At 39.5% G+C, this 26,540-nt stretch overlaps 1 protein-coding gene and 1 long non-coding RNA gene across 3 annotated transcripts; one reads left to right on the top strand and one right to left on the bottom strand.

Moving 5' to 3' along the window:
• Positions 1 to 10,594: 10,594 nt before the first annotated feature.
• LOC109035122 (uncharacterized) lies at positions 10,595 to 24,841 on the bottom strand. 2 transcript variants are annotated; one of them, XM_072304833.1, is made up of 3 exons: positions 24,343 to 24,841; positions 21,843 to 22,063; positions 10,595 to 15,339 (listed from the first exon to the last, which is right to left on the bottom strand). In XM_072304833.1, exon 3 carries the CDS (start codon positions 14,507 to 14,509, stop codon positions 13,220 to 13,222), a length of 1,290 nt encoding a protein of 429 aa, XP_072160934.1. In that variant the 5' UTR covers positions 14,510 to 15,339; positions 21,843 to 22,063; positions 24,343 to 24,841; the 3' UTR covers positions 10,595 to 13,219. The 2 variants fall into 2 exon arrangements, with proteins under 2 accessions (XP_072160934.1, XP_018904165.2); XM_019048620.2 differs by lacking the exon at positions 21,843 to 22,063.
• On the top strand, positions 22,044 to 23,607 carry LOC109035123 (uncharacterized). Its single transcript, XR_011900611.1, has 2 exons — positions 22,044 to 22,173; positions 23,273 to 23,607. It is a non-coding gene; the product is annotated as an uncharacterized lncRNA (long non-coding RNA).
• Positions 24,842 to 26,540: the final 1,699 nt, after the last annotated feature.

Here is a 26,540-nt window from a genome sequence, read left to right as displayed (position 1 = left end):
CTATTTCTGGAAGGATTTCACTTATTCCGTAGGATATCATATCGATGCCAAACTTCAGGAGCTCGTCTGCCTCAAGATGCGTTTTTCTGAAAGAATCTTGAGACAGCCAACTGCGATCATTTACTTTACAGTTCACAGACTGTTCAAAGAGAGACATAACTTCCGCTTCAACATTTAATGAGACACTCTTGATTGGATATGATAACATTTCTACTGGAGTGTCTCTATCGTCAAGAGAGTTCATGAACAGGTTCATTGATTTTTTATGCATGTTTTTCCACGAGAATTCAAAAAACATATCATCAGTTTCGCCTTGGTACGAAACGATATTTTCCGCAAATGCATCATACTTCTTGCAGCCGTCTGAATGACAAATAATTGTCCTTCGGCCTTTGAAAAAGCGCCAAAAGAATTTGAAACAGAACAGTAGGCTATCCAAAAACCCTCCCTCAGAATTTATACCAGCTGTTTGACAAGGAGAAGCTGTCCTCGTTGATTTCCTACAATCGCAGTCGCGCTGTTTTAGTATGAACATCAGATGATTTCTGAAATTCCAAATTTTGTGAGAGTGCAAACCACGGGTCGCATTAAATAGAGAATCGCTCAAAAATGAGGATTCTTCCAGTTCGGCAGATGAGATCTCTACATTATTGGTACAGTTGTCTCCATACCCTGGCCAAATATATCTTTGATCTAGTTTTATACAAAAACGAGGTAGTATTCTATTAACTTTATAACCAATATCTATTTCATTTTGTCCGAGGTCCCTTGATATCTCCTGTGTCAAATCGAGTGGTTCCTTTGATGAGATTGTATAGAAAATCACATCGAGCAGCTGATCCACGTCATCAAGGATAAATATCATGTTTTTTACATGATCGGTGACTACGGCACCGGTTATTTTGTTGGGTTGAGATATTGAAATTGTCTGAATCGAGTTTTCATGTAAATCTTGAATCAATTTCGGAAATGAGTCTTTTGAATAAATTTCTACTTTGTAAAATAATCTCAGCTCTGTTTTCTTTACGATTTTTTTGCATACGCTCTGCGCTAAAGAAGATAAGGAGTCCCACCTGTGATACGTATGGTCCGCAGAGTCCGTTAGGTCTGTAGGTGGCTGAACACCAGAGGTAGTACTGTGATTTTGGGCTGCGACTAGTGTAACACACATCAGGATAAAATGATGAAACTTGAACATAACTAAAAACATCTTCCTATGCTCTTCAAAATGGAGAGACATAACAAACTCAATTGCCAAGTATGCTTATTGGTTGGAAAGAAAGTTAAATCCAAGAAAAATGAGTTGAACTCTAATGTTGATGCTGAAAGATTAGCTGCTGAATTCCCGTTAAAACAATCGCTGATGATTATCTCAATGGGTGTGTTTGAACGTACCTTTTCACTTTGAAAAATGTTTTAGTAAAAACAACGCAATAAATTCTCTTTAAAATTCCTGTTGGAAGGATGACCTGAATAATTATTGTTTTTGGTTATTTCATAAACAGGAAAACAGAAATATTTGCATTTCAGCCCATCAACGTGCATGTCAACTAACGTCAATTGATTATTTGTACATTATCAATAAGGCTCATGGGTCTTTAGTAGTTTTTTTTAAACATAAACGTTCATTTCTTGCTGAATTCAATACATAAAATTTTTATTAGAGAGGAGGAATAAAATATGATGTAGAATGGAATTCCAGCCCTGCTCAGTGGTGTCATCATGCAAAACTATGGTCAATTGCGGTTAATTCGTTGCATAGCCAAGGTTCTGAGCAACGGAGATGGATTTTTGGAGAGGGTCGGCTGGGATTTCTAGAAGAGATCGGGTCCGCAATGATAGAGTGCGTCACATCATGGGAGTCGAATATGACATCGTGCTCAACGCCATGACCAAACAACCTGTCTAGTATGGTCATGTCGACAGGATGACGGTAGAGAGGCTGCCAAAGAAGATACTTGATTGGGTTCTTCTGGGGGGGGGGGGGGGGACGAGGAGGACGCCCAGTGGAAGGGTGGCGACAGGGGGTTATAGAGGAAATGGGGGTGGGGGAACTCCCTGAAGGGCTTTGGAAGGATAGGGTACTTTGGCGGCTGGGTGTCGCAGAGCGCTAAAGAGCGCTATGGAAGCGGCTTTTATGTTTGTATGTATGTAAAAATATTGCTATTTCATGGTAAAAAATTGCAATTTTATTTCAATATTTTCTTTGTACTATGCTACTCGGGATATTCTGCCGTGTTAAGGAAAAACGCCGTATGAACATTCGAGAGTTGCCAAATTTCCTCCGATAAAATGTTTATTTTTGAGCATAGCTATGAATATTTTTCCTCGGAATTTTCGGGAACTTTAGTTGAAATTGCGAACAGAATTATCTGAAAAATCGGAGGGAAAATATGTACGAATTTCCCTAAAAGTTCGTGATTTACTATAGGAAATTTGGCAACGCCTGAGGGCGCATACAGCGTTTTTTCTTAGGACGGCAGTATTGAGGTCAGCGCGAGTAGCGCCATTCCTCTCATACCAACCTGCTTCATCTATACTTCTTAAAATGTTCATCTGAAAAAACTCAACCTTATCCACTTTTGTGTGGACTGCATATCGCAAAACTCCCCAACTCGCAGCCGTATATCCAAACCGACTTCAATATGGACGTATTTCTGCCAAACAGATCTATGTGCATTAAGACATGAGCCCTGAGACCCTTAAGAATACGTGCATAACGGGGCTCACGTCATAATGCACAGAGTTCCGTTTGACGGAAATACGTCCGTATCGTACCGCTAAGGTGAGGATTTCGGACTTTCTTGGTGTGCCCAACGTGATTTTCGAGAAAATTTGCCCAAAATAAATGTATTCTGTTGGCTGTATCTTTTCATGCAACAGACCCATTCACGCCATGGTACCACCGTCACTGTCGATTTTTCTCCATCACAAAAAAGAAGAAAAATCTCGAGATTAGTGTTGAATCATAAGTAGTAGGCTATGTTGTAGTGGTAGATCCTAGGTGCCTAATCGGTTGCGCGTGGTCCCAAGGCTCCACGCGCGATTCACCGGGCTCGTGGAGCTTTTCTGACCAGAAAACCTCACAATTAGTTAGTCATTCGTCGGCGTGCTGGCGCCTACAAACCTAACAGGGATACTTCACAAATTGCGCAATGCGTTAAGTATCCCTGTTAGGTTTGTAGGCGCCTGTGCGCCTAGTTGCCTGCCGCGCGGCGGAGTGCCATGACGCTTCAAGCAACTATTTCGCAACAGAGGTGTTGCAAAGTATCATAAGAAATTGAAGAAGTTTGACAGGCATCCTTTAAGAGTACGAGCTTTCCTCGCAAAATAAATCAAGATACTACCGCACAAAAGAAAGTTGTACTTCAAAAAAAACTCACCAAGTCCCTGCATCTGTCTTTAATAAAGTTTAGCATAATTTTTTAATTTCATTAGAAAAAAAAAGTGACTCGATTTCGGCAGACAACTTCTTACTTATGCCGTCAGGAAGATTTTATTTTGAACCAAGAATAAAGCTGAACGAAAGCAGGCTTCTGCGTGATGTAAGTGACTTTCCCTCTCATATAAGCATATTTTCTTCTTTATCCAAGCATTATTTTCTTTATTGAAGACAATCTTCTCGGTGGTAAATTTGATCATAATTCTGCTCACATCAAGTCACTTTTTCCTCTAATGAAGTTCAAAAATCATGCTAAACGTTACTGAATATGGATACCAGGACTCGGTAAGTTTTTCGCTCCCTTTTTTTCGTCGTCACTCGTTTTAATTTGCACCGTGCTTTTGAAAGATGCCATCGAGCATTATGCGTTGAGTTGCCTTCAATCTCGTATGATAGTATGCAACACCTCCGAGGCGAAACAGTTGCTGCGCCGTCGCGAAGTTATCGTACGCATCGATTTTTTTCGATTACCTATAGTCTCTTGCTGGCAGATAGACGACCAATTCAACAACACATTTACAGCTAACTGAAAACTGTCAAAAATCAAGATACGCACCTCTGCGCTCTTATCATCCACTATAGGTAACTATATTCACAATTTTGGAAATGAGGTAGGTACACACCTACCTCAAAAGATCATATTGTCAAAATCATAGAATTTTTTTTCTTCCGTATTTTGTAATTTTTGCAGTGACGTATCATTCGCTCGCAAGGATCCATTTCCAAAATTATACAGCTGAATTTTACTCGCGGTTGGCAAAAAATGTATTTTAAATTTCCTTTAATACCTTCCCTCATGACAATGTAAACTATTTTTAGCGTTTTAAAGGAAATGTAAACTATTTTTAGCGTTTTAAAGGAAGGAGCTGTCTAAGGAATGACAATGAATACATCTCTCAATCTTAAGTCTGGTTGGAGCCAAATTCAGCCAGAAACATAGTTGGATTACATTTTGCAAAAAGGAACTAAGAGCATTCCAGTGTCGCTAAGACTGTGCAACTTTCTTTACCTTGCAAATAGAAACTGATCATCTAAACAAGTTTTATCTTTACTCTGAATAAACAATAAATTCAAGACGAAAATTACCTTCGTTAATTTGATTATTTACATTATTTCAATAACTTTATTGCAAAGAATGTAAGTGGCACAATCCTAGCAACATTGGAATGACCTTGGTTCCTTTTTGCAAAATGCAATCCAGTTGTAAGTATCATACTTTTTTCATTTTCTTTTTGTTTCTCTGTTAATGTTTCGGGCCGATTCAGTTGTTTTTTTCTTTCATGACAGATATGGACACATAATACATCGAATGAGCAATAAAGGATAGGGAATATGAGAAAAGGAGGAACATTGAGAGAAAGCTCAATACGGCTGAGCCAATCAGAGATGCATCCCTGGTGATCATACTTTCTCTAGGTAAGTGGTAACATTAGAGAAAGTTCGGCATGGTTGCTTATTTGGCAGAGGAAAAATAATAGTTTTGTTTCTAAAACATCATCCTCAAAAATCTGACATTTTGTCAAACGCCACGTTGAGGAAATTTGAAGGTGTCCAAAGTGATGACGTGAAGCTCCAGATTTTTCAATTTATTGACGATTTAAGTCAATCGAGCATGGATTTTTTGTAAGATTTATTAATCATCATGATGATCGACATTGATTGTAAACATTGTAAATACACTGTATGTTACCAATGTCTGCAAATAACTGAAACGTTAAATTAAGTGTTGGAAATTGCTTTAACGGTCCTAAAACTATTTACTCGTACAATCATTTTGAGGTGAGTCCCACGAACATTTTTAATGCGTCATCTGTTGCAATTTGGATTTATCTGCAAAAAAAAGCCTATTCACAATTCATCACGTGTACATATAAACTGTTTTGCTGGAATATTTTCACCTAGAAAACCTTTGGAAAAAAGTGTATTGTATTCAGAGTCCGGACTCTTAAAAAAGACAAGAAAAATACTCTTGATTAAATCGGATTTCTGCTTGAATTAGGAGCCAAGCCTTTTGATTTCCTTTTGACTTCAAGAGTATTTTTTCTTGTCAAATTTTGAATGAGTCTGAACTCAGGTCCAAGAGACTTTTTCTAGTAAATGTATTTAGGGTTTCAGTTTGAATTAACGATTAAATATTCATCATTTTCCGAGGCTCTTTAACTTTATTCTTGGCTTTAAACGTGCGCAAAACTGTCAAATGTGCTGTTCTTTCAAAACTTTACAACAGTGGGTCTCCAGACACCTTTTATGTCCATCTCTTAATGTCTTAGCTTCTTGTTTTTTTTTACCGCGGCTGTCATGTTTTCGAAAAATGTTTTAGTTACCTTCGTGTAAATACTCCAATTGCAATATACGTTTAGGAACGGACATCGAATATCATAATTCTCTTATCCGAGTTTTGCAAACGCTTATTTCCTTGTAATATACATATTGTATTGCTTATTTTTTGTAACATGTGCCGTGCTGTAACGTAATTTTATTTTATTTCTATTCACAACCCATCACATCACCTCAACCGACTTTTAACGATCAGCAAAACATTTTAATTGACGTCTTAGAGGGGATCGAAAAATGAACGTATTTCTGTCAAACGGAACGATGTGCATTGAAACATGAGCCCTGAGGCCCATAAGAATATATGCATGACAGGGCTCACGTCATAATGCACATGGTTTCGTTTGACAGAAATACGTCCAAATATCTTAATAAAAATATTCGTGCTCAGAAGTAATGCGTCTAGCATATCCACAAAAATGAAGGGGCTCGGGTATATTTTGTTGAGTCTCCTTGATTGATCAGTCTCGGCTGGAGAGATTGCTGAGATGAATGGGAAGGGGTATAACCAAAGAGGGCAGTGACTCCAGAAATCTGGCTGCAAAATACGGATGAACCCTAGGTAGAAGAAATCACGATGGATGACGTCATCATACGTCATAATTTCATGGGCGATATCGTTAATATCCGACGTAGCAATTTGGTGTTTGGACATCATTCGTCAATGTTTGGTATAATCTATAAGCTTAGAATCATCAACACACGCATTGTTGGATCAAGCAATTTGGCAACACCGGGTTTCCTCCGGGTTTTTCCTCCATTTAAACCTATGAAAATGTATCGATTCTTGGAGAGGCCAGGCCAGGTGCTCCGGCAATAGGGTGGCCCACAAAAAATGAATTTCGGAAATTATAGCCGTAACACCCTAAATCGGTTACAGCATGTTCAAAAACTCGGAAAATGAAAGGGGTCAATCGGACACAATTAACCCGACGCGCAGTTACCATTTATCCAAGCAAAAATAGCGAATTTTTACTGTTTTTCAGTAATTTTTCGCTCCCCAAAAAATAAAGTCGGAGGAGTCTGCAAATTAAGTAGAGGGCAAAAAACTACACCCTAGTGAAGTTTTGGACCCCCTCCATGCTTTTGACCCGACGCGAAAATTTCACGCATGAAAATAGCGAATTTTTGACTGTTTTTGATGATTTTTCCCTCTCGATAAATTAACGTTACAGATGCCTAAATTATAATCAGAGTGTGAAATTAGTAGCTAAGATGCTCCCAATGCTCCCCTTCTGATAATTTTGACACGCTGCGACGTTGTCATTTTTCTGAGCAAAATCGTGAATTTCGACTTATTTCAATATCATCTCTCTAGACCTAAAAAAAAAAAAAAAAACTCAGGAGCCATCGAAAAAGTGCGCTAAAACGCGGTGATTATACCATGAGTATCTTTTTTGAAAATTTGGACCCTGTAAAATGTTTTAGTCGGCGTGAAGTTACCACTTGGCAAACAGTGGTTGACGGTAATAGTCAAATTTCATACGGTAATGCGCCTTCAATTACATTGGATACTGTGTAATACTTTCGTGGTAGAATAGTTGCATTGGCGCCTACAAACCTAACAGGGATACTTCACTCATTGCGTAATGCATGCAGTATCCATGTTAGGTTTGTAGGCGCCAATGCAACTATTCCACCACGAAAGTATTGCACGGTATCAAATGTAATTGAAGGCGCACTAACGTATGAAACTTGACTGTTACCGTCATGGTGTCAGGGGGTATTTTTTACGAGGAACTTGAATCTCAACTCAATTTTTTAAAATTAAAAAATCCAAAATGGCAGAAATTGCCAAAAATGTTATCTTGAGACTGTCGAAATCTAAGCCAGGGGGCCGCCCGCCCGATCGATTTCAATCGATTTTTACCGTCCGAAAGCCAATACACTGAAAATCTGCATTAAAAACATGCAAACCTTATTTGCTCTGACCATCAGCTTACACAATCAATAAAATTCCTGATTCAACGATTGGCTTGTGACACTAACACCCAAGGTAAGTGTGCTCTTCACGACCTCTTTGACGCAGTTTTTCGTTCCTGCCACCAGATTCGTGGCGCGAACTTTGAATTTCATCAACTTCGCACTCTTGGCCGAAAATCAATGTGATCGTCTGCCATTGATGTAAATGAACAAAGAGCCGTTTCACTCAAAGGACAAAAATTTTAATTCTTCACTAATTATCATTATCATTTTTTAGAGAATAATTTTCCAGCTCTCGCAAAAAGCTGATTGAACTAAAAGTTATCCTAATCAGAAAGAGAAAAATCAAATGGGAATATTTCCATCGGTTTGGTGTGTTCCATTTACCGTTTGGATTTTCATCCTCATCACAATTCTTGTGTTTTTCGCAGTTCAATACGTTTTCCAACGCACTCAAAGTAAGTTTCAAAGTCTCTACACAGAGGAGGAAATCAGCCAATACAAGGGCGCATCCGCTATACTAATTGTTTATGAATATTTTATTTGCGGTAGCGTCCCGTCTCTGCAATTGGACGTATTTCTGGCAAACGGAACTATGTGCATTACGACGCGAGCCCTGTTATGTATGTATTCTTATGGGTCTCAGGGCTCATGTCATAATGCACATAGTTCCGTTTGGCAGAAATACGTCCAATTGGGCCGTCTATTTTCAGGGAAGATTCTTTTCATCATCTTCAGTTTCTCAGCGATGATCATCTCCACCGTTTTTCTGAGCGGCATGACAACACTGCTCAGCGAAAGGGTAAAGTATCCTGAAATCGGCACGTTGAAGGATTTCGAGGAGGCAGATTCGTTCATCCGAACATACGATATCAATACGGTACCTACAAGCATTTTTAAGGTTTATCTACAGCTGCGTGAAGTAAGAAATTTCTCCGCGCAGGGGGCGCCACCGCTGTGTTTTAGAGTCCGTACAGCTCCACGTGAGTCCTTGAGCTTTTATAAAAGTTGAAGGAATTTCTGTTTAAATCGAAGAGTTATAAGTTCTAGCCATAACATTCTTCTTCCTATTGACCCTAAAAACAACGTGAAAAGTCATTTCTGAAGCTCTGCAATTTGATCCCAGAAAAAAGTAGGGTTAAGCATGATGACCTTGATGCAACCAATCGCGCTTGATCGCTCTCAGCAGTTGGCAGATATCTCTCTCCCACCGTGAGCTGTCTCTCTCGCACTTACAGATATCCCGTAAGAGAAACTGGGATCAATTTACAGCTTTTATTATTAGACTTTCAAAGCTCGCGTTTGTTTCTAAGGATTCCAGACGTATGCTGCTAGAACTTATGAGTCTTAGAATTTAAGATACCTATTGTGATATTTAAATAATCACTGATTTCGGAGTCGGATTTTAGCAGCGCGACGTGGTGGATTTTTTCGGAACTACAGCTGAAGATTAACCTTAAACCAACAGAAACAATCCGAAAATCTACTGAGGAAACTTACTGGCAATCTCGACTTCTACCTGACAGAAATCTTCATGACCGGTCGTTCCCATACAGATTTTGTCGGCGATAATCAGGCAAACGGAAGCAGGCCACCAGAGGGTGTACCTCGACAAGTAGTAAAAAACGTGGAGACAATCAGTGTATTAGATGCTTTCCTTGTGAGTGTTCCGAATATTCTTCGGGCAAGACGAAGTATCGTGTTTTTTCACCCAGCGTTTCAGCTTATTAAAAATTACCACTTGATCGAGGAGTGTCTGGTTTCTTATCCGACACTCATGGTATTTCTAAAACCTTCCTTCGTTTTTGACAAACTTAATCCAATCATACATCGATTTTTCGAAACAGGACACAATGCGAAGATTCTGGAGGCAATACAAATCTATGGGAGAATCCGTGCCGACCCGATTGAAAAGAGCGATGAGCCACCTCGGGCTTACACTATGAACGATTTACAATCAGCCTTCATTGCCCTAACTGCGGGTTTATTGATAAGTTTTCTAGTTTTTGTCACGGAGCTGCTAGTAGATGGAAATCAAAATTTTGGAATTAACTGCTTTTGCAGGAGCTTCAAAAGAATTTGCATGATGATGCGATGTCCACGAAGTCCATCAAGGGTATAGAGAGAATGTTCGCTCTGTCGTGCATCGCAAAAACGCAATAAACGCCATTTTATATTTTTTTGAAACAGTGTATCATAGCAGAAAAACTTGTGTTCCTTGGGACAATGTTTTTAAACTTTGGGGGACAAAAACACATCGGATCTAGAGTCCAGACTCTTAAAAACATCGACAAGAAAAAATACTCTTGATTCAATTAGATTTTTGCTTAAGTCTCTTAATTTGAGCGGACTTAAGCTTAAATCTGATTGAATCAAGAGTATTTCGAAGGTGTAAGTCGGCAATCACATAACTCGGTTTGCGACGTCGCAGACTTCCTGTCCTTTTTTATTTTTTAAATGGAAAACCACTCAACGACAATTCTTTAAAACTGCCGTAAATTTTCTTCTCTGTGCGGAGAAAATTCTGCAAAAATTTCAAGGAATGATGTCAATTTGTTCTCCTTGAAAAAAATAACATAGAGGCGGAGATTTTCAGAAACCGCAAACGAGTTATGTGATTGCCGACTTACACCGTCGATTTTTTCTTGTCAATGTTTTCAAGAGTCTGGACTCTAGATCCAATGTGTATTTTTCCCAGTGCAGAAATCTTTTGCAAATACTATCAAGAACCTAACCTGAAAATTTGAGGTGCATGGGTAAAACATTTTTTATTTTACAAAGTGTCAGGTTCCAAAACACGAGGGAAAATCTTGATGAATTTACGGCGTTCTTGCTTAGCATGGCAGCGCTGTCTTCAACAGAGTCATCAGATCACTTTCCGAAAAATATTCAATCTTACGAATCGAAAATTCAATAATTTATTGATAACCAATATTGATTCTCATGACAAAAACAAAAAATTTGGCTTTCTCTAAAGTTACTTTCCTGCATGATACGTCTGTCCAATGGCGTGGCGTGCTTTGCGATATATCTATTGATCTGTCATTTAAACCTATGGAAAAGGATCGATGAACAGGGTGTTTGCAACGAACATCTTAGTAATCGATTCTTTACCATAGCTTTAAATGGGGAAATATCGATAATCACTCATTCGCGCCTCGCCACTGCATCTGTCAATATTTAACAATTAATTGTAGGCTTAGTCTAAATCTTACTTTAATAAAAGTCTTAATAATTTCTTTTAGCAACACAATTTTCACACCTTTTTAACATCGTTTAAAAAAAAACAACTGCACATATCTGTGAATGAAGAGATCACAACAAATAGTCCAAACAATTTACATTCATAAATTCTGTAGTATTTATTTGAGTGAGGGTGCAATAATAACATTGCTGTTCCTAATTTTTCTTGAAAATAACAAAGTGAGTTTGGATATGTAGCTTTTAGGTCAAAAACGATTGTGACCAATTTTAAAATTGCAAATCCCCGCTGATGTTAGTTTTTTTTCGCCAGAATAAGACCATCGACTTATTGAAATTATTTGTGAATTTTTACAATTTTTTCAAGAAAATCCATCACCGAAATACGCATAACTTTGTTCAAATAGTTTAATCGCAAACATCAGCAAGGGCCAAAACTAAAGTTATTTTTAAGGAAAATGACAATGACCGCATTTATAAATTCTGGAATTTACTCTTTCCCTCACATTCTGCGTGAGAAAGTTGCATAGTTCGAGCTGTTCGCTTCAAAAATTGGACTTATTCTGCGAAACGGAAATAAGTGCAACAGGACTTTAGCCCTGGGACTCATAAGAATATATGCATAATAGGACTCGCGTCCTAATGCACATACTTCCGTTTGACGGAAGTGCGTCCACTTACAGCCTGGCAAAGACGTAATTTGCCGCACATTGGTCAATCCAGTGTCATAATTTTCCACGAAACTTCACATGGCAACCGTTTTGTGACGCGGTTCTTAAAATCAAAACAAGCATTAGAAGTGCATCTCCTCATTAAGTACAACTAGGAACGCGGGAAAGTAAATATGCCGGACAAGAGGCGTCTGTTATGCTATTCGCTATTAATTGAGCATTTTGAGTTTAGTGCGGGAAATCGATATGTTCCCTCTGTGTCAAATTGTATCTTTGTAGTGGTATAATCTTGATACAAGAAGCTCAAAAACCCTAGTAGAAATGGCTCTTAAAAAAAAATTCGACAAAAACTTGTCCAAAAAAATGTAAAATTTCAATTTTGCAATTGCAAACTTAGCAATTGAAGAGTTGCTAAACGCGGTCCATAACCTTGACTCCCTCTCTTGGTGAAATTTTCATTGCGATGTTTTCTTTGAATTTGCATTTCACTCTATCATGGAAGGAACCGCCTCTGTCTGGCTACTGGATTTCCGATGCGTCAGAAGCTCTAGTGCAAAATTTTAGCGAATTCTGATAACGCTTATCAGCAGTGGCGTGGTGTGCTTTGCGATACATCGATAAGTCTGTCATTTAAACTTATGAAAAAGGATCGATAAACAGAATTTTATGTCAGAACGACGTGTGGTGTATCGCGTCGATCGGTTCAATTTTTTAGCTACTTGTCATTTCTCTCGAATTTTGAGATCGGAATTCCGTTGTGAGGAGACTAAGGAATTCACTCACCAATTTTTACAGACAAATTCAACGTAGTAAAGGCGTGGTTTTTTTAGAGGAAAAACATCGCATACTGATATTAAAACTGCACTCGCATTCGATATTTCCACTCTGGAAAAACCACGCCTATATTACGTTGAATTTGCCCGTCAAAATTCGTAAGTGAATTCTTTCGTCTCATGACAACACAATTACGATCTCAAAATTCGCGAAAAATTACGGGTAGCTGAAAAAATGGAACTAATCGATGCGATATATTGCGCATGTCATTCTGACACAAAATGTAGCATCCATCGAATCACCTCAAAAATCGATTCTTTACCACAGCCTCAAATGGACGTATTTATGCGAAAAGGAGATATGTGGAAGTGGAAAGATGGGGTGTGCTCGTTAGTGGTCGTGCCATAAGAATGAATGGGGAATATAAAGCGCCAGTGACGTCAGTGGTGAGTGCGGTGACGGTTTCGGGATCGGGATCGCCGTCCGGCGTCTTTAACTCATGAGCCCTGTCCACAACGCTCTCTTGCCATGCCCGCAGCTCATGAGTTAGCATATTTTGGCGCTTAGCTCCTTTTGATTTAATGTCAAATCCCGCTTTTCAATTTTCTCAAAAGGAGCTATATCCGCTTTTACATTGTTTCTTATGACCCAACTAACGAGCACACCCCATCTTTCCACTTGCACATATCTCCTTTCAGCATAAATACGTCCAAATGATGAGATACGGATAATCGATCATTCACACCTCGCTCCTGCTTATCAGGTTTTGAATTTGAGGCTTATCAGGTCTGCTTATCAGGTCATTTATTTCATTTTGGTTTACCCTAACAGCTCACTATTAATGCACACATCTCAATATCCAATTATTAATATTTCATTTCAATCGCGGTTTGAAGTCATCGGTGAGACCCGCAGAGTACAGCCTCTTGTTATCCGAGTTAAAGAACATCAACGCACGGGAGTCCAACCTCGCAATCGCGAAACCGAACCCGAAAAAGTTCCTGATATCGTGCGCGGAGTAGTTCTTACCATTCGGGTAGTGAAAATCCACATTCTTGTAGATCGGTTTCTGATCCTGCGCGTACAGGAGCGCTCCTCCGTTGCCCACGATGATCTGGTCGGGAAAATCGTCCATCAACAAAATCTGCGCGATATGAAAATGACCCGACAGGATGGCACTGACGTTCTTCGGGAACTCGTCCTGGAACTCCTCGATATCCGTAAGATTACCCTGACTTTTCAGGGCAACGACTTCCGGTTCCCGCGTCGTCGTGCACCAGAGCGGCCTATGGGTCAAAAACCACGTTGGTTTATCGCAGATCAGGCTGTTGAACTTGTTGAAAGCGTCGATCTTCCTCTGACGCTCGAAGATCTCCTCCGGGGATGACGTATCGAAGATGAAAAACTTCACCGGACCAACATCGAAGGCCCAGCTGAAGTCTAAGGGTTTGCAATTTTCAGGGGCGAAGGGGAAGGGGTCCAGGTACCTGAACCACCCCTCATGGCCCCTCCCACACGCCTCGTGGTTCCCCCGGATGAAAATGAACGGCGCTCGCAGTGAGATATCCTTCGCGGGGTCGAACCAATCAGCATACCAGGTCTCTGGGTTGTACCCGAAGAAGCTGCCGCAACTTGTCGTCTCTAGACACTTGGTTTGTCTATAGAGATAGTCACCAACGTGCACGATTAGTTCCGGTTTGTGAAGGGCGATCGCTTCCAAGTTCTTGCGCAAAGGCCAGCCCTCCGCGGAGTTGCAGGCCTGCTGTTCGTCCCCTTTGATTCTGCACCCCGTGTCGCCTATGATGGCGATTTTTCGGATGTTTTTGGGGAGGGTGGCGATCTTCTTGTCGTCGACGGTGATGTGACGAGCAAGTCTGTCGACTATTAATTCGCAGACTGTTTCTGTGTTGTTCATTGAACTCCGGATTTTCATTTCGACTTGTTTGTTATCAACTCGAGCGATAGGACAAGCGTTATTGTCTGTTATTGCGCGTACGCTTAGTTGATTCTGCGGGACGACTTGAGACCATGTGTACAATGTTCGTGCATGAATGTGCTGTAAATTACTTATTATTACGAGGATTAAAACAATTAAAACGTTATTCGGTGTCATTTTTAGTGAAAGTTCTGAGATACTGCGGTGAAATTGAATCAAGTTGAACATGAAATTCGGCAATCAGCCGTCAAATCAGATTAGTTTTTATAGTAATTTTTCTCTTCGACCAACAATTCAAAGTGTCATTAAAAGTAAATGCTACGAAATTAGGTTGTGATATGATGGTTCTTTTAGTGAGATCCTTTGAAGTGCCTAAAAGTGAAAACTTATTATTAAACATGAATAGCATGCAATTGGTTGTAATATAATTATGGATTAAGCGGACTATGAGATAAAGCAAGAGCTGTGATGAGGTCGAATGAAGTTTAACATGACATTCGGTAGTCAGGCGTCGGATCAGATTAATTGCATAGGAATTTTCCGAATCAGCCTATAATTGAAAGCTGTCGTTAAAAGTAAAAATTATAAAATGTGAAATTCGGTTACAATATAATGGTTATTTTAGTGATCCTTTTAACTACCTAAAAGTTAAAACTTAATAACTAACATAAAAAGCATAAAATTGGTTGCCATACAATTATGGGCTATAAGCTAAGAGTAAGGCTTCTGTTGCAAATGCGGAAAGGTCGCAATCATAAAATTTATAATTAAATAAAGGATGAGATTTCTGAATGTTTTTCGGATGGGATCAAGCTTTTAGGAACATTTTAAATGACACTGGAATTTAAAGTTTCGTTCAATGCATCGAAAAATCACATTTAGTTTTAGATCCACTAAATAAGAGAAGATGAAGTTTTTCGTGCTCACAAAGTTCCAGGGCTAAAAATGTGTTCCATGAGGCAGATACCATCTGAGATACTGGAAATGAAAATCGTCGGGGTGGAGACAAGTGCGGTCTGCTTTGTGGTGCAGCAGCAACGGTTTTCCTTTTGATCCCTCTGCAATTTTAGACAAATAAATGATTAAAACGCTGACTATGCGAGTATAAATATTAAAGCTTAACAGAGCGGAGCGGCGTGCTGCCAGCGCGAGAGGCTCACTGGCGCCCTCAAACCTAAGTGGATACTTCACACAATGCACAATGCTTGAAGTATCCACTTAGGTTTGTAGGCGCCAATGCGCGTTCCGTGCTGGCCGCCCGCCCGCCGTGCCTGAAGCAACTATTTCACAACAGAGGTGTTGGCAACACCGTGTTGCACAGTATTATACGAAATTGAACGTATTAAGAATGACAGGCATCCTTTAAAAGTACAGATCTTTTCTCGCAAAATAAATCAAGTTACTTATCATACACAGGAAACATCTAAGAGCCCTTAGCTGAGGCAAATATAGAGGTTTATCCGGTTCAGGTATAACAAGGTGGGAATTTCTTGAAAGATAATTAAGCCCTGTCACACCAAAGAGGTGTAGAGAGTTTTAGTGAATTTTGTCTCATGGAATTGACGCTCCCCCATTTTTACCAAAACTCTCAACTATAAATTATTCTCCGTTGAACCAAACAGACAAATCAAAAAAAACAAGGAAATCCTCATTCTTCCACGACATTATGCATTTTCATCCAAAAACGTCGTGAGCAATTGTCGTTTGTATTTACATGTGTGTGTTAACTTTGGGTCTCGACTGGCACGTGGACCAAAACTCCCGTGCCGAAAAAACGCGTGGACGTAAATTACTGGAAAAAACAGGTGCGCGGACACAAAATCGATGACGAAATGTCCTAAAACCCCTTTCTTTGGACTCATTTGGATTACATTTTGCAATTAGCAACTATAATCTCTAGCTCATCCGTGAAAACACTCATGTGCGCAGGGAAACTAATGGTACATTCGTTGTTTCTAAATTGAGCCAAGAATTGCAGTTCCAAATTGCAAAATGTAGTCCATTCATATGAATAGGCACTACACGAAAAACAATTCTACCGCTAGGTCTTAGAATTTAATTAATAAGTCGTTTTTCTCTCCAAAACTGATCATCGATCTAAACATGTCAAACCAAATTTTAAGCAAACTTAACCTTGGCTTTTCTCAAATTTCAAAAATAGGATACATCTCAAAGTACATCTCTCGTTGATGACGGCGCAGAGATACAACTGTTTGAACTTGATGAATGTCCGGGTTGCATCTACAAAATTGAAGGCGCGATGACGCGAGGCACACCTCAAAGCGCGTTCATGACCGCGCAGAGATACAACTGGACCGCGTTAAACAGAAAGGAACCAAGCCACATCAGCTGTTGCCAAATTTAATTGGGCAATTTAATTTTTTACATAAAAACTTTTGTGCGGATTTTCGTGCACATTTCAGTGAAAATTCTCCATGGTACGAAGCAAATTCCTTAAAATTTTCAAAGAAATCCGAACAAACGTTCTCTCGTAAAAAATCTAGTTGCCCAGTTAGACTTGGCAATAGCTGATGTGGCTTGGTTCCTTTCTGTTAAACTCGGTGCAACTGTTCGAGCTTGATAAATGTCCGTGTTGAATCGAAAAAATTGAAGGCGCGCAAGGCGTGAATTCGCTGCTCCGCTCTGTGCTGGCAATGACACCGCAATCACACGCTGAATGTGGGAGCTGAATGTGGCTTGAATGTGGAAGTCATCGGCCCGATGCCTGAATTTTGCGCGTGACGCGCAAAATTCAGCAACGATTCTCAGCAACCATCGGACCAATTTTGAATTTGTCTGAACTATTCGAGTAGATTTGATACACATCTGGATGAAAATAACTCGAATTTGCTAAATTTCAGCCGTTGGGCGATGACTGTTGACTTCCACATTCAGGTGCTAAATTCAGCGTCTGATTGCGGCATGAGGTGTCGCGTCGCTCAGATTCGGGAGAAAATTTTGAAAAAACGAGGTCTGATTACGTCTTTCCTATCTCTACAGCTGTCCTGCTATTGTATCCCTTGAAGCACCGATATAAATAAGACAAACGAAGTCAACACAACATGGTAATAAAGCAAGGGAAAGCACGCGATGATGACGGCGCAAAGATACAACTATTCGTGCTTAATGGATGTCCGTGTTGCATCTGCAAAATTGAAGGCGCGATGTCGCAAGGCGTAAACTCGCAACTGCCACTGTATACTACCCAATCGATTCGGAATATCGAAATGAAAAACCGAGGCCGGACTACGTCTCTTTTATCTTCGGCTGTGTTGCCACTTATTAATTTATTTATTTTTTTCAATTCGATGTCTGATTCTGTTTTGGAATGTATTTGTAGACCTATCTTAAGCTTGTTTTTATCGGCCTTATGAATCCCCCGAAGAGAATAGTCCCGGCTTGGAATTTTCAGCGGTAGTTGTCAAAACAAAACATAAAAAATTCCCTGACTCAACCCTTATCTTCTTTCTTTCAATTTTGCGAAAGGAGTATGCGAAGATTCAACTTGAAATATCCAGGGTATAAAAATGTCAAGAGACATTCTATCAAGGGCCCTGCAATTCCCGTGACTTTTGTTTCATTTTGTCTCTTATAATTTTTCTCTAGTCATTAGTGATGGCTGGATTCGTTCATTTTTCGATTCAATCTTCGGTTTTCAACATTATCACCCAGCTATCACCCATAAATCTACTGACCAGACTTTCAACTGATACCTCCACTGATTACAGCCAGCCAATCACGCGTAGCTTTTTTGTCTCACCACCGGTGACGTCAACGAATCTATAAAGGCGTGGGCTGCATATTTTTCGAGGTTCTAACACCATGACCCGTGTCCGGCGCGTATGCCATTCTCGCCCCTCCGGCATCTATGTGTGTGCTTTCATTTTGTACCTTCCGTGTAATTCTAATATCTAATACACTGGGAAAAAACACATTGGATCTAGAGTCCAGATTCTCGAAAACATCGACAGGAAGAAATACTCTTGATTTAATCAGATTTACGCTTAAATCAAAAGGAAATCCGCTCAAATTAAAATGCTTGGATCTTGATTTAAGCAAAAATCCGATTGAATCAAGAGTATTTTTTCTTGCCGATGTTTTTAAGAGTCTTGGCTCTAGATTCAATGTGTTTTTCTCCAGTGTACAATTCTAATCTTTTGGCCCATTAATTCGTTCTCTTATCGTTTTTTTGCTCTCCCTTATTCAACTCATTGTCAGTTTTTCATTCCTTCTCAAGAACCGCCATGATACATAACCGCCCCCTAACGCGACACGTTCAGCATTGCTAAAATGGATACAAAGATGTGTTTATAGTTGCTAAACTTCCTGAGTAAGAGCAGTAAATTTTCTTTAAAAGGGAGTATGAGTTTCAAAATTTTATGAACGTTGCAAATTACGCAGTATGCATATGCGTTTGACGCTTTAGTTATCTTCCAGATATTTTGGACTGCATCCGGAACCAGCTGAGCACGAAACATACCCGAATATCGACGGTGAAACTACCAAACCACGTATCTCGTTTGCGGTGTTTAAAAATCTACGCTCACATTTTATTTTTTTGAAGTAGACCAAATTGATATCATTCCTTGAAATTTTCACGGAATTTTCTCCGCACAAAGAGGAAAAATCACAGAAATTTTTAAGACTGGATGTTAAGTAGTTTTTCATTTAAAAAATAAAGTATGACAGGAAGTCTGCGACGTCGCAAACCGAGATACGTGGTTTGGTAGTTTCACCGTCGATATACACTATCGTATAACAGTAATTTTTCTAACGTTCTCACAACCTAGGCGGCAGCCATGTTGGCCACAATTTCGGTTTTTAGAAAACTTCGTTGGGCCTTTAATTATATTTGGAGCTCATTTCTGGAATCTACCACCCACTGACCCGAAGATACGAGCCTTGATAACTTATATCACTTCGCAACGGCAGCCGTTAATTTTTTAGAGCTTTAATGGACCTGTAGTAACTAAGACTTCATAGGTGAAATCTACGTCCCAAAAAACCATACCAAGGACACCCTACTTGGCACTTTTACGTACCTATCGGAGGAACCGCGCTGCCATCAGGGGGCGTAACGGCTTAAAATTCTACCGATGAGAAAGCTTCTATTTTCTTACGGTAAAATTTTATTTAAACAGTGCGAAGCATCAGCATTTGCACCTGCCCTGAGAATGGTTTAAGATTTCTACGTTGAGTTTGTGTAAAACGAAAAGCCCGATAGCTCGAAATACCCTTCGAGCTGAAATCCCCCCCCCCCCCTATGCACACAACCACACCCGCTTAAAGTCTCAGTAAATTCAGTTTGACGAGTTGCTTTATCTGCGTGCAATCGTCAGCGCCAGTCTCAGCGTCACTGAAATTATTTTGACCGACCCGAAAAAAATCCGCTGTCATAGCATTTTGTACTTCAAAAATATGCACATACATGTAGGTCGCTTTAAGGCACTCCCTCGCGCTCTACGACACCTATCCTCCACTGCTCTCTGTCGAGCCACAACCCTTGGGACAAAAATGGATTGCATTTTGCAAAAAGGAACCGAGAGCATTCCAATGTTGCCAGGATTGTTCAACTTACATTCTTTGCAACACAATCACTGAAATCATGCAAAACATTTTACAAAGGTAATTTTCGTCCTGCAGGCTGATTATTTACTTTCATAGATCTCGGCTATAGATCTGCAAATCTCATCTATCGCGCATCTATGATCAAACTATTTGTGATTCTACACTGTGATTCTATCCGATGGATGAGCGATAGATCAGCAGAATTGGAATACAGTGTTGAACGATTGCTTTGAAATGAAAATAATCGTTCTGACCAATCAGACACCTTGATTCACCGAGTGAAGAAGAAGAAGCGCGTAGGAAACCTAACCTCCAAATAGATCATTTATCGTGTTTTACTCAACTCCGTCTTATCAGCTACCGTGGCGCAGTGGATAGCGGCGTCGATATTCAGTCGCTACCAATCCGAGCGATGGTGGGTTCGAATCCCGCCGCGGCAGTACCAGTCGGCCAATCAGAAGCACAGTTTTAATAGATGTCACCGCATCTACTGCCTTAGGGCCGGGGGATCCGCATCTATCAGTGGATCTATAGCTGGATCTATTGAAATTAGTTCTGAATCGCTCGGAATCTCTGTCTCATAGATCCGCAGCCCGCATCCATCAAGGTCAATAGATGAGGGAAGTAGATAATCAGCCTGCTGAATGTATAGTTTATTGAGAGTAAAGATGGATCTTCTGTAGATGATCAGTTGCACAGTTGCACAAGCTTAGCGACATTGAAATGCTCTTGCTTCCTTTTTGCAAAATTCAATCCAAATATGTCTGATCCAAAATCCGTATTGGTTCAGCGTTACTCTCAAAGTCAAGTCCTCGGCATTTAAATATACAGTGACAAGTACTGGAACTAGCATTTGCTGTTAGTTCTCATCATACATAATGTTAATAACATCCATTATTTTACGTTAACATATTATTTTATGCTATATTACATACTTTTTATGCCTGAATAGGTATAAATTTACAAAAATAATAAGTAAATAAATCGTTGTCCCGCAGATGAAGGAACGCAACTCTGTTCCAAGGTTGCCAAATTGACTCATACCATTAATGTATCTTACAAAAATGCACGCGTGCAATTTTTATCCAAGGCCTTCCTGATTAATTCATGATATCTGAGGAAAAATTAGTAGAATTTTCAGTTGGAAATGCCCGAGATTCTCCTAGTTAATAGGCAATTTATGAGGGGAAATTTGGCAACATTGAAATGTAATTACGACCTTTTGTGAGGAAAACGACGAAATTAACGATAAAACAAGCGGGAAAGTTCTAATACTGTCGTATTAGAAAAGCGCTCAGGTGTTAGTAAATGTATTTAGTGAAGATAGGAGGTATAAACTCCGTCGACTTGGCTGGGAAATGGAAATAAAACATCAGCTGATAGCAAACAAAGGTTACCAAGGAAACCGTGAACGCGTTTTTTCGTTTCCCGAAAATGAAAGCCACCGTTGAGCTCATCAGGCGCGTTTTTTTTAGGCTTCTTTTATTTTCAACGATCAATTTCGATAAGAATTACTCTACCGCTAAGGAAATTTCTTATAGACAAAGATCGTAACTACCCGCGCATTACGTTGAAAGCATAAAATACGGTTATCACAGCTTTATTTATTTTAAAACTGGACCCCCCCCCCCCCCCAAAAAAAAGCCTACACATCGATGAGCTGGTGCACCATTTAAACGAATTAGCACTAGTATACTAGTATTCTAGAGGCAAGTCGAAATCAATAAGCCTATCGGCTGAGCGCTTAAAAGAGAGAAGAAACACTAAAATGTGGCCCAAACTGCAAGTAACAAGGAGATCAAAACCAAAAAAATTCCAAAAATTTTCATTAGATTAAAAAATTTGAAATCTCATGTGTGAAAAATTGAGGGGAGTGGAATAAATTACCCAACGAACTAACCGAAAGTAAATTAGGGTTTATCTCAGGTCTTGACGAGTGCGGGTATTCAATACTTGTTGCTTCAAAAGAGGTTATTGTAGAGTTTTTTCTTACCTGCTAGATTCATGTAAAAAAGTACATTCAGATTATCACGTTCACACATGTATTTGAACTTTGCAGAGCTACACTTTATGATAATAGTGCCACGCCGACGACGCGACGCGACGAAGGTGGCAGTCAAGACTGAAATCAGTAGCAAATGAAAGATATCCGTGGCTGATCGACCGATTGTCCGATTAGAACCTGATTTTGAGATAATCAAGACCATGAGAAACCTGGAACACATTGAGTGACCTCTACTACACCAATTTATTACCGACAGGGATATAGCTCCTCAAAATACCTATACATACAGTGTGTCCCAAATATAACGTTGAAAAGAGGGGTAATGGAGCTGTTGCATGGGTCAGAAATTTGCGATATAAGTATACTGATTCCTAGGAAAAATTTCGCGAAAAACTCGATGATGCCACTAGTTTCCTCTGAAATCAACTCTAAAGCTCAAAAAAAGCTCTCAAAGTTGAGGCCGTAATAGAGGGGATATCCCACGCTACCCTGAGCGTCCACTTCTGTAACAAGACACTCTCTATATTAAGATAGAACAAGGTTGCCACTTTGTTCGAGGAATCCAATACTGAAGACACGGCAACCCTGTTGATGTATTTGCTTTCTATCTTTCCATAGAGAGTTTGACTTGATACAGAGGTGGACTCTCTAAGCATCCTGGGATATCTCTTCCATTACCGCTTCGACTTTGAGAATTTTTTTTAAGCTTTGCAGTTTATCTCTGAGAAAACTAGTGGCACCATCGGTTTTTCGCGAAATTTTACATAGGAATCAGTATTTAAATCACAAATTCTTGATACATGCAAGAGCTCCATTCTGAAGGTCCAAAAGGGACTACCTCATCTCCTGCATTTGAATCATGAAATCAAAGTTAAATCATTTTCTGGATTGCAAGGTTGCGAAAAAAAATCAGTTTGATTGTTCCTCACAATTATACATTTTAGTCTCCGTTGGACAGGATAACCAAATTAATTTTAATCCTAAATTCGTAACGAATTTTATCAGCGAGTTCAAAATTCAGTTTTAGTATGTAAAAACTCGAAACACTGGTTTACATCAGAGTTTAGAAGGCAGTGAGGCTTTGATAGAATTGCTCGAAACACCTCGTAGCAGAGTTTAATTTAAATGAATCACGAGGAGAGGATCATACCTGATTATTTGATTCTTGGATGATATTTTAGATTCTTTGATATGTGTTGTGTGATTTTCAATTATAGTATATTTGAGATCTCTAGGAACTTGGAAAATATGCACTACTAATTTACTTAAATTCTTTAAAACACGATACTTCACATCGTATTGACTTAGAAAGTTCAACCGGAAAAAAAACAATTATTTTCTGAACTGGAGAAAATGTTACACAATACTCTTTGACTCTTTTAATAATGTATCTGATTTTCTCTAAAATTGTCCTACAGCTTTCGCCCGCCACGGGAGGCTTACATCTGACAAGTTTTGATTTCCTGTCACGGTGAGGATTCATTCATTTATCTGAAGATATAACTCAAAAAGGAAGCGACTTGATAAAGCAGCAAGGTCTCCAAGTCTACTTCAATACCAACTCCTACGGCGAATGATGATTCGCATCAATGAAGAATTCCACCAACACATTCATCAAAACGATGATACGATTTCATCTAGACTTGCTCGCAAAATTGCAAGTTGGACTGAGTTCTTCAGAAAAGAACCAAACCACATTAAGTTGAAACTGAGAAAAAGAGGTTTGAAGTTGTATTCCTGCATAAAGCTCAATGTAGAAAATAAACTTAATCCCCTCTCTTCACAAACTAATTTCTTTTTTTCGACTTTCAGTTTTTAGCAGGAGAAAATATACGGCTAGTGGAACTCAAAAATATTCTTTACTCGATTTTTTCGAAAATGTGGGTTTGTTCCCTTCTGTTATACTGGGTCCAATTATTTCTCCCGCTCTCACATTTTGTCACCTTCCGGCCAAAGTATCACACACTGAGAAAAAACTATGGTTTATAAACCTATTAGAGGTAAATATGGAACACCTATAATAGTCGTAAATAAACTAATGATTCTCGGTCTGTGAACCATACTAAGGTCTCTGTACCTAATTAAGGTACAGAGACCATAACTAAGGTATATGTGCTATTATTATATGTAGAGGTACTACTATTAGTGGTGTTCCATATTTACCACTAATAGGTTTATAAGCCATAGTTTTTTCTCAGTGCAGACACCATGCGGTGATCAACAATTTCCGCCATCATTTTATTTTTTACATAGGAATTGTTGGTTGAATCTGTTTGAAAATTGCACTAAATTTTATCGGCAGCTCAAAGAAGATGCAGTGAAATTTTCAGGCAGCTTTGTTGAGTAATTTCTCTGTAAACAAATAAAATGGCGGCGAAAATTTTGAAACGTCGCATGGCGTTTGTGATACTTCGGCCGGAAGCTGACGATTTACGTGATTCATCGAGCATCATGTTGCTATATTACACTTTTTCGAAAAGATACTAACCATATTTTTCGTCCCAGAATGTTTTCTTTTATAAATGTCTACAACGACGCGCACTCAGAGACCCGTGGAAAGTTTTCTTGACGGGATGGAACAGCTTGGAATAGATTTGGCGAAAATTCCTGAGTAAATCGGTTTTTAAGTATTTCACTGATTATAGCAGTCTTTGATTTCTCATTTCATGAAACACCCTGTATCCTGCATGATGAGAAAATGAATCACTTTCACACTTGCGCCTGAGGTGGCAAAGATACTCTTGACCTCGCTCGGGAAACTACTAAGCAACATATTTCCTCTGTTTTTTCACTCTTCCCAGATTTGCATGCAAAATATGAATTGTTTCTCCCATGGCTAAAAAGTGAGCGAATGATTACTCCCGGCAGGCTAAAACAAAGTACACGAAGTATAGATAAGGACGTTTCATGCCCGCCGTATTATTTCACCAGTGAACTGTGATTCGCAAAGCACGACTCACTTCTCGAGAGACAGTTCAACTGCGCTAACACAAACACCTCACTTTTTCCCACTTGAAGCGCAGTGTCGTGTGTTTGCAGGCAGCTTTTTAACTCCCGCGTACAGTGTGGCAAAATTTTCCGATCCCGGGTCGTTAATGTGAGGTATGAACGGAAAACCGAAATTGCAAGAATGTTAGATAGACTTGAAGGTAAAAATTCAAGCGACTCATCATGCATATAATTATACCGCGTTAAGCAGGAAGGAACCAAGTCACATCAGGTATTGCCAAAGTCAATTAGGCAATTTAATTTTTACATGAGAACGCTCGTGCGGATTTTTGTGCAAATTTCAGTAAAATTTTTACATACATCGAATGAAATTCCTCACAATTTTCAAAGGAATGCGCATAAACGTGCTCTTGTAAAAAATTAAATTGCCCAATGAAATTTGGCAGTAGCTAATGTGGCAAAATGTGGTTAAATTTGACACGGAACCACTATCATATTTACAAAAAACACATTATATTTTCCAGTAGTACATATTTCTTTTTCGTCAGTTTAAAAGGGAATAATCAATGCAGAGAGTGCAAACATTTCAAAATCATGAGTTGAAAAATGCTGACTCCGTGAGTTTAAATATTAGAGCCTAACACAGTGCGGAGCGGCGTGTTAGCAGCGCAGAACGCGCACTGGCGCCTACAAACCTAACGGGATACTTCACGCATTGCGCAAAGCGTGAAGTATCCCGTTAGGTTTGAAGGCGCCTATGCGCGTGTCACGTTGGTTACCTGCCGCGCCGCAACGCTTTAAGCAACTATTTCGCGTCAGAGGCGTTGCACAGTATCCTACAAGATTGAAGGCGCACGAAATAACTAGTTAAAGAGGACTTTCAATTTTGACTGCATCTGTTACTGAAAAATGTTTAATTTGGCATCGGAGCGTTTCCTAAGCTCCCCCTTTGGTTTTCATCTTATCATATCCGCACAGTGTACACATGCACATATGTTTTTATCTGCTCTCAGAGTCTGTTCTCTTTCATGACTTGATTCATGAATGAAATGCTTTTAAGAATGAAGGAACTCTTCACCTCTCTTAATTTAAAAATCTAAATTTTCGTACATACTCCCATTTTCAAAATTTTCTGTAAAGACATTAATAGCCTGTGACGTTGAACGTCTTAAAATATACTAACTAACTAGTAGTAGTATGCATTTATTTTTGAGGTGGTTCCTGTCATTTGAATGAGAAGGAAAAAATGTGGACATAACATGTCCACAATTTGGGCAATTTCGGACATATTCATAGTTGGACATTAAATCATGTGGACTTAATAAAGACTGGACTTAACGTTTAAGGGACATAAATAGCGGTGGACATTTATTTAATTGACGAAAGGTAGGTGGACATAAAGTCCTGGAAGCTCCTTTCTGCTAAACCCGGTCCACTTGTGCTATGCATTCAAAACTAGCCACTCCAATGCGAGTCGCCGAGTCGGCCGCGTCCAACCGTAGGGTCACGTCCACAGCGGGCTGATTATTGAAATTGATAGACAAAGCTATAGACAAAGAATACAAAAGGAAGCTGGAGCAATCCTGTCGGTGAAAGCTAGTGGTAGCAATGTAGTAGGTAAGTAAAGGAACGCCAACCGACAATACGGTTAGTCCATCATTTCCCCCTTTAGTCTATATCAACTGCTCGTTTCAACCAATAAAATCGCTCTATTTCCTCCAGCCTTGTTTGTCTATC

Source organism: Bemisia tabaci, chromosome 10 (genome assembly GCF_918797505.1).
Source record: "Bemisia tabaci chromosome 10, PGI_BMITA_v3".
NCBI lineage: Eukaryota > Metazoa > Arthropoda > Insecta > Hemiptera > Aleyrodidae > Bemisia > Bemisia tabaci.
This window is presented reverse-complemented; position numbering and strand designations above follow the sequence as displayed.

Coding starts and splice junctions, on each gene's coding strand:
- LOC109035122 (XM_072304833.1), bottom strand. CDS start 14,509: ATGTTCAACTTGATTCAATTTCACCGCAGTATCTCAGAACTTTCACTA.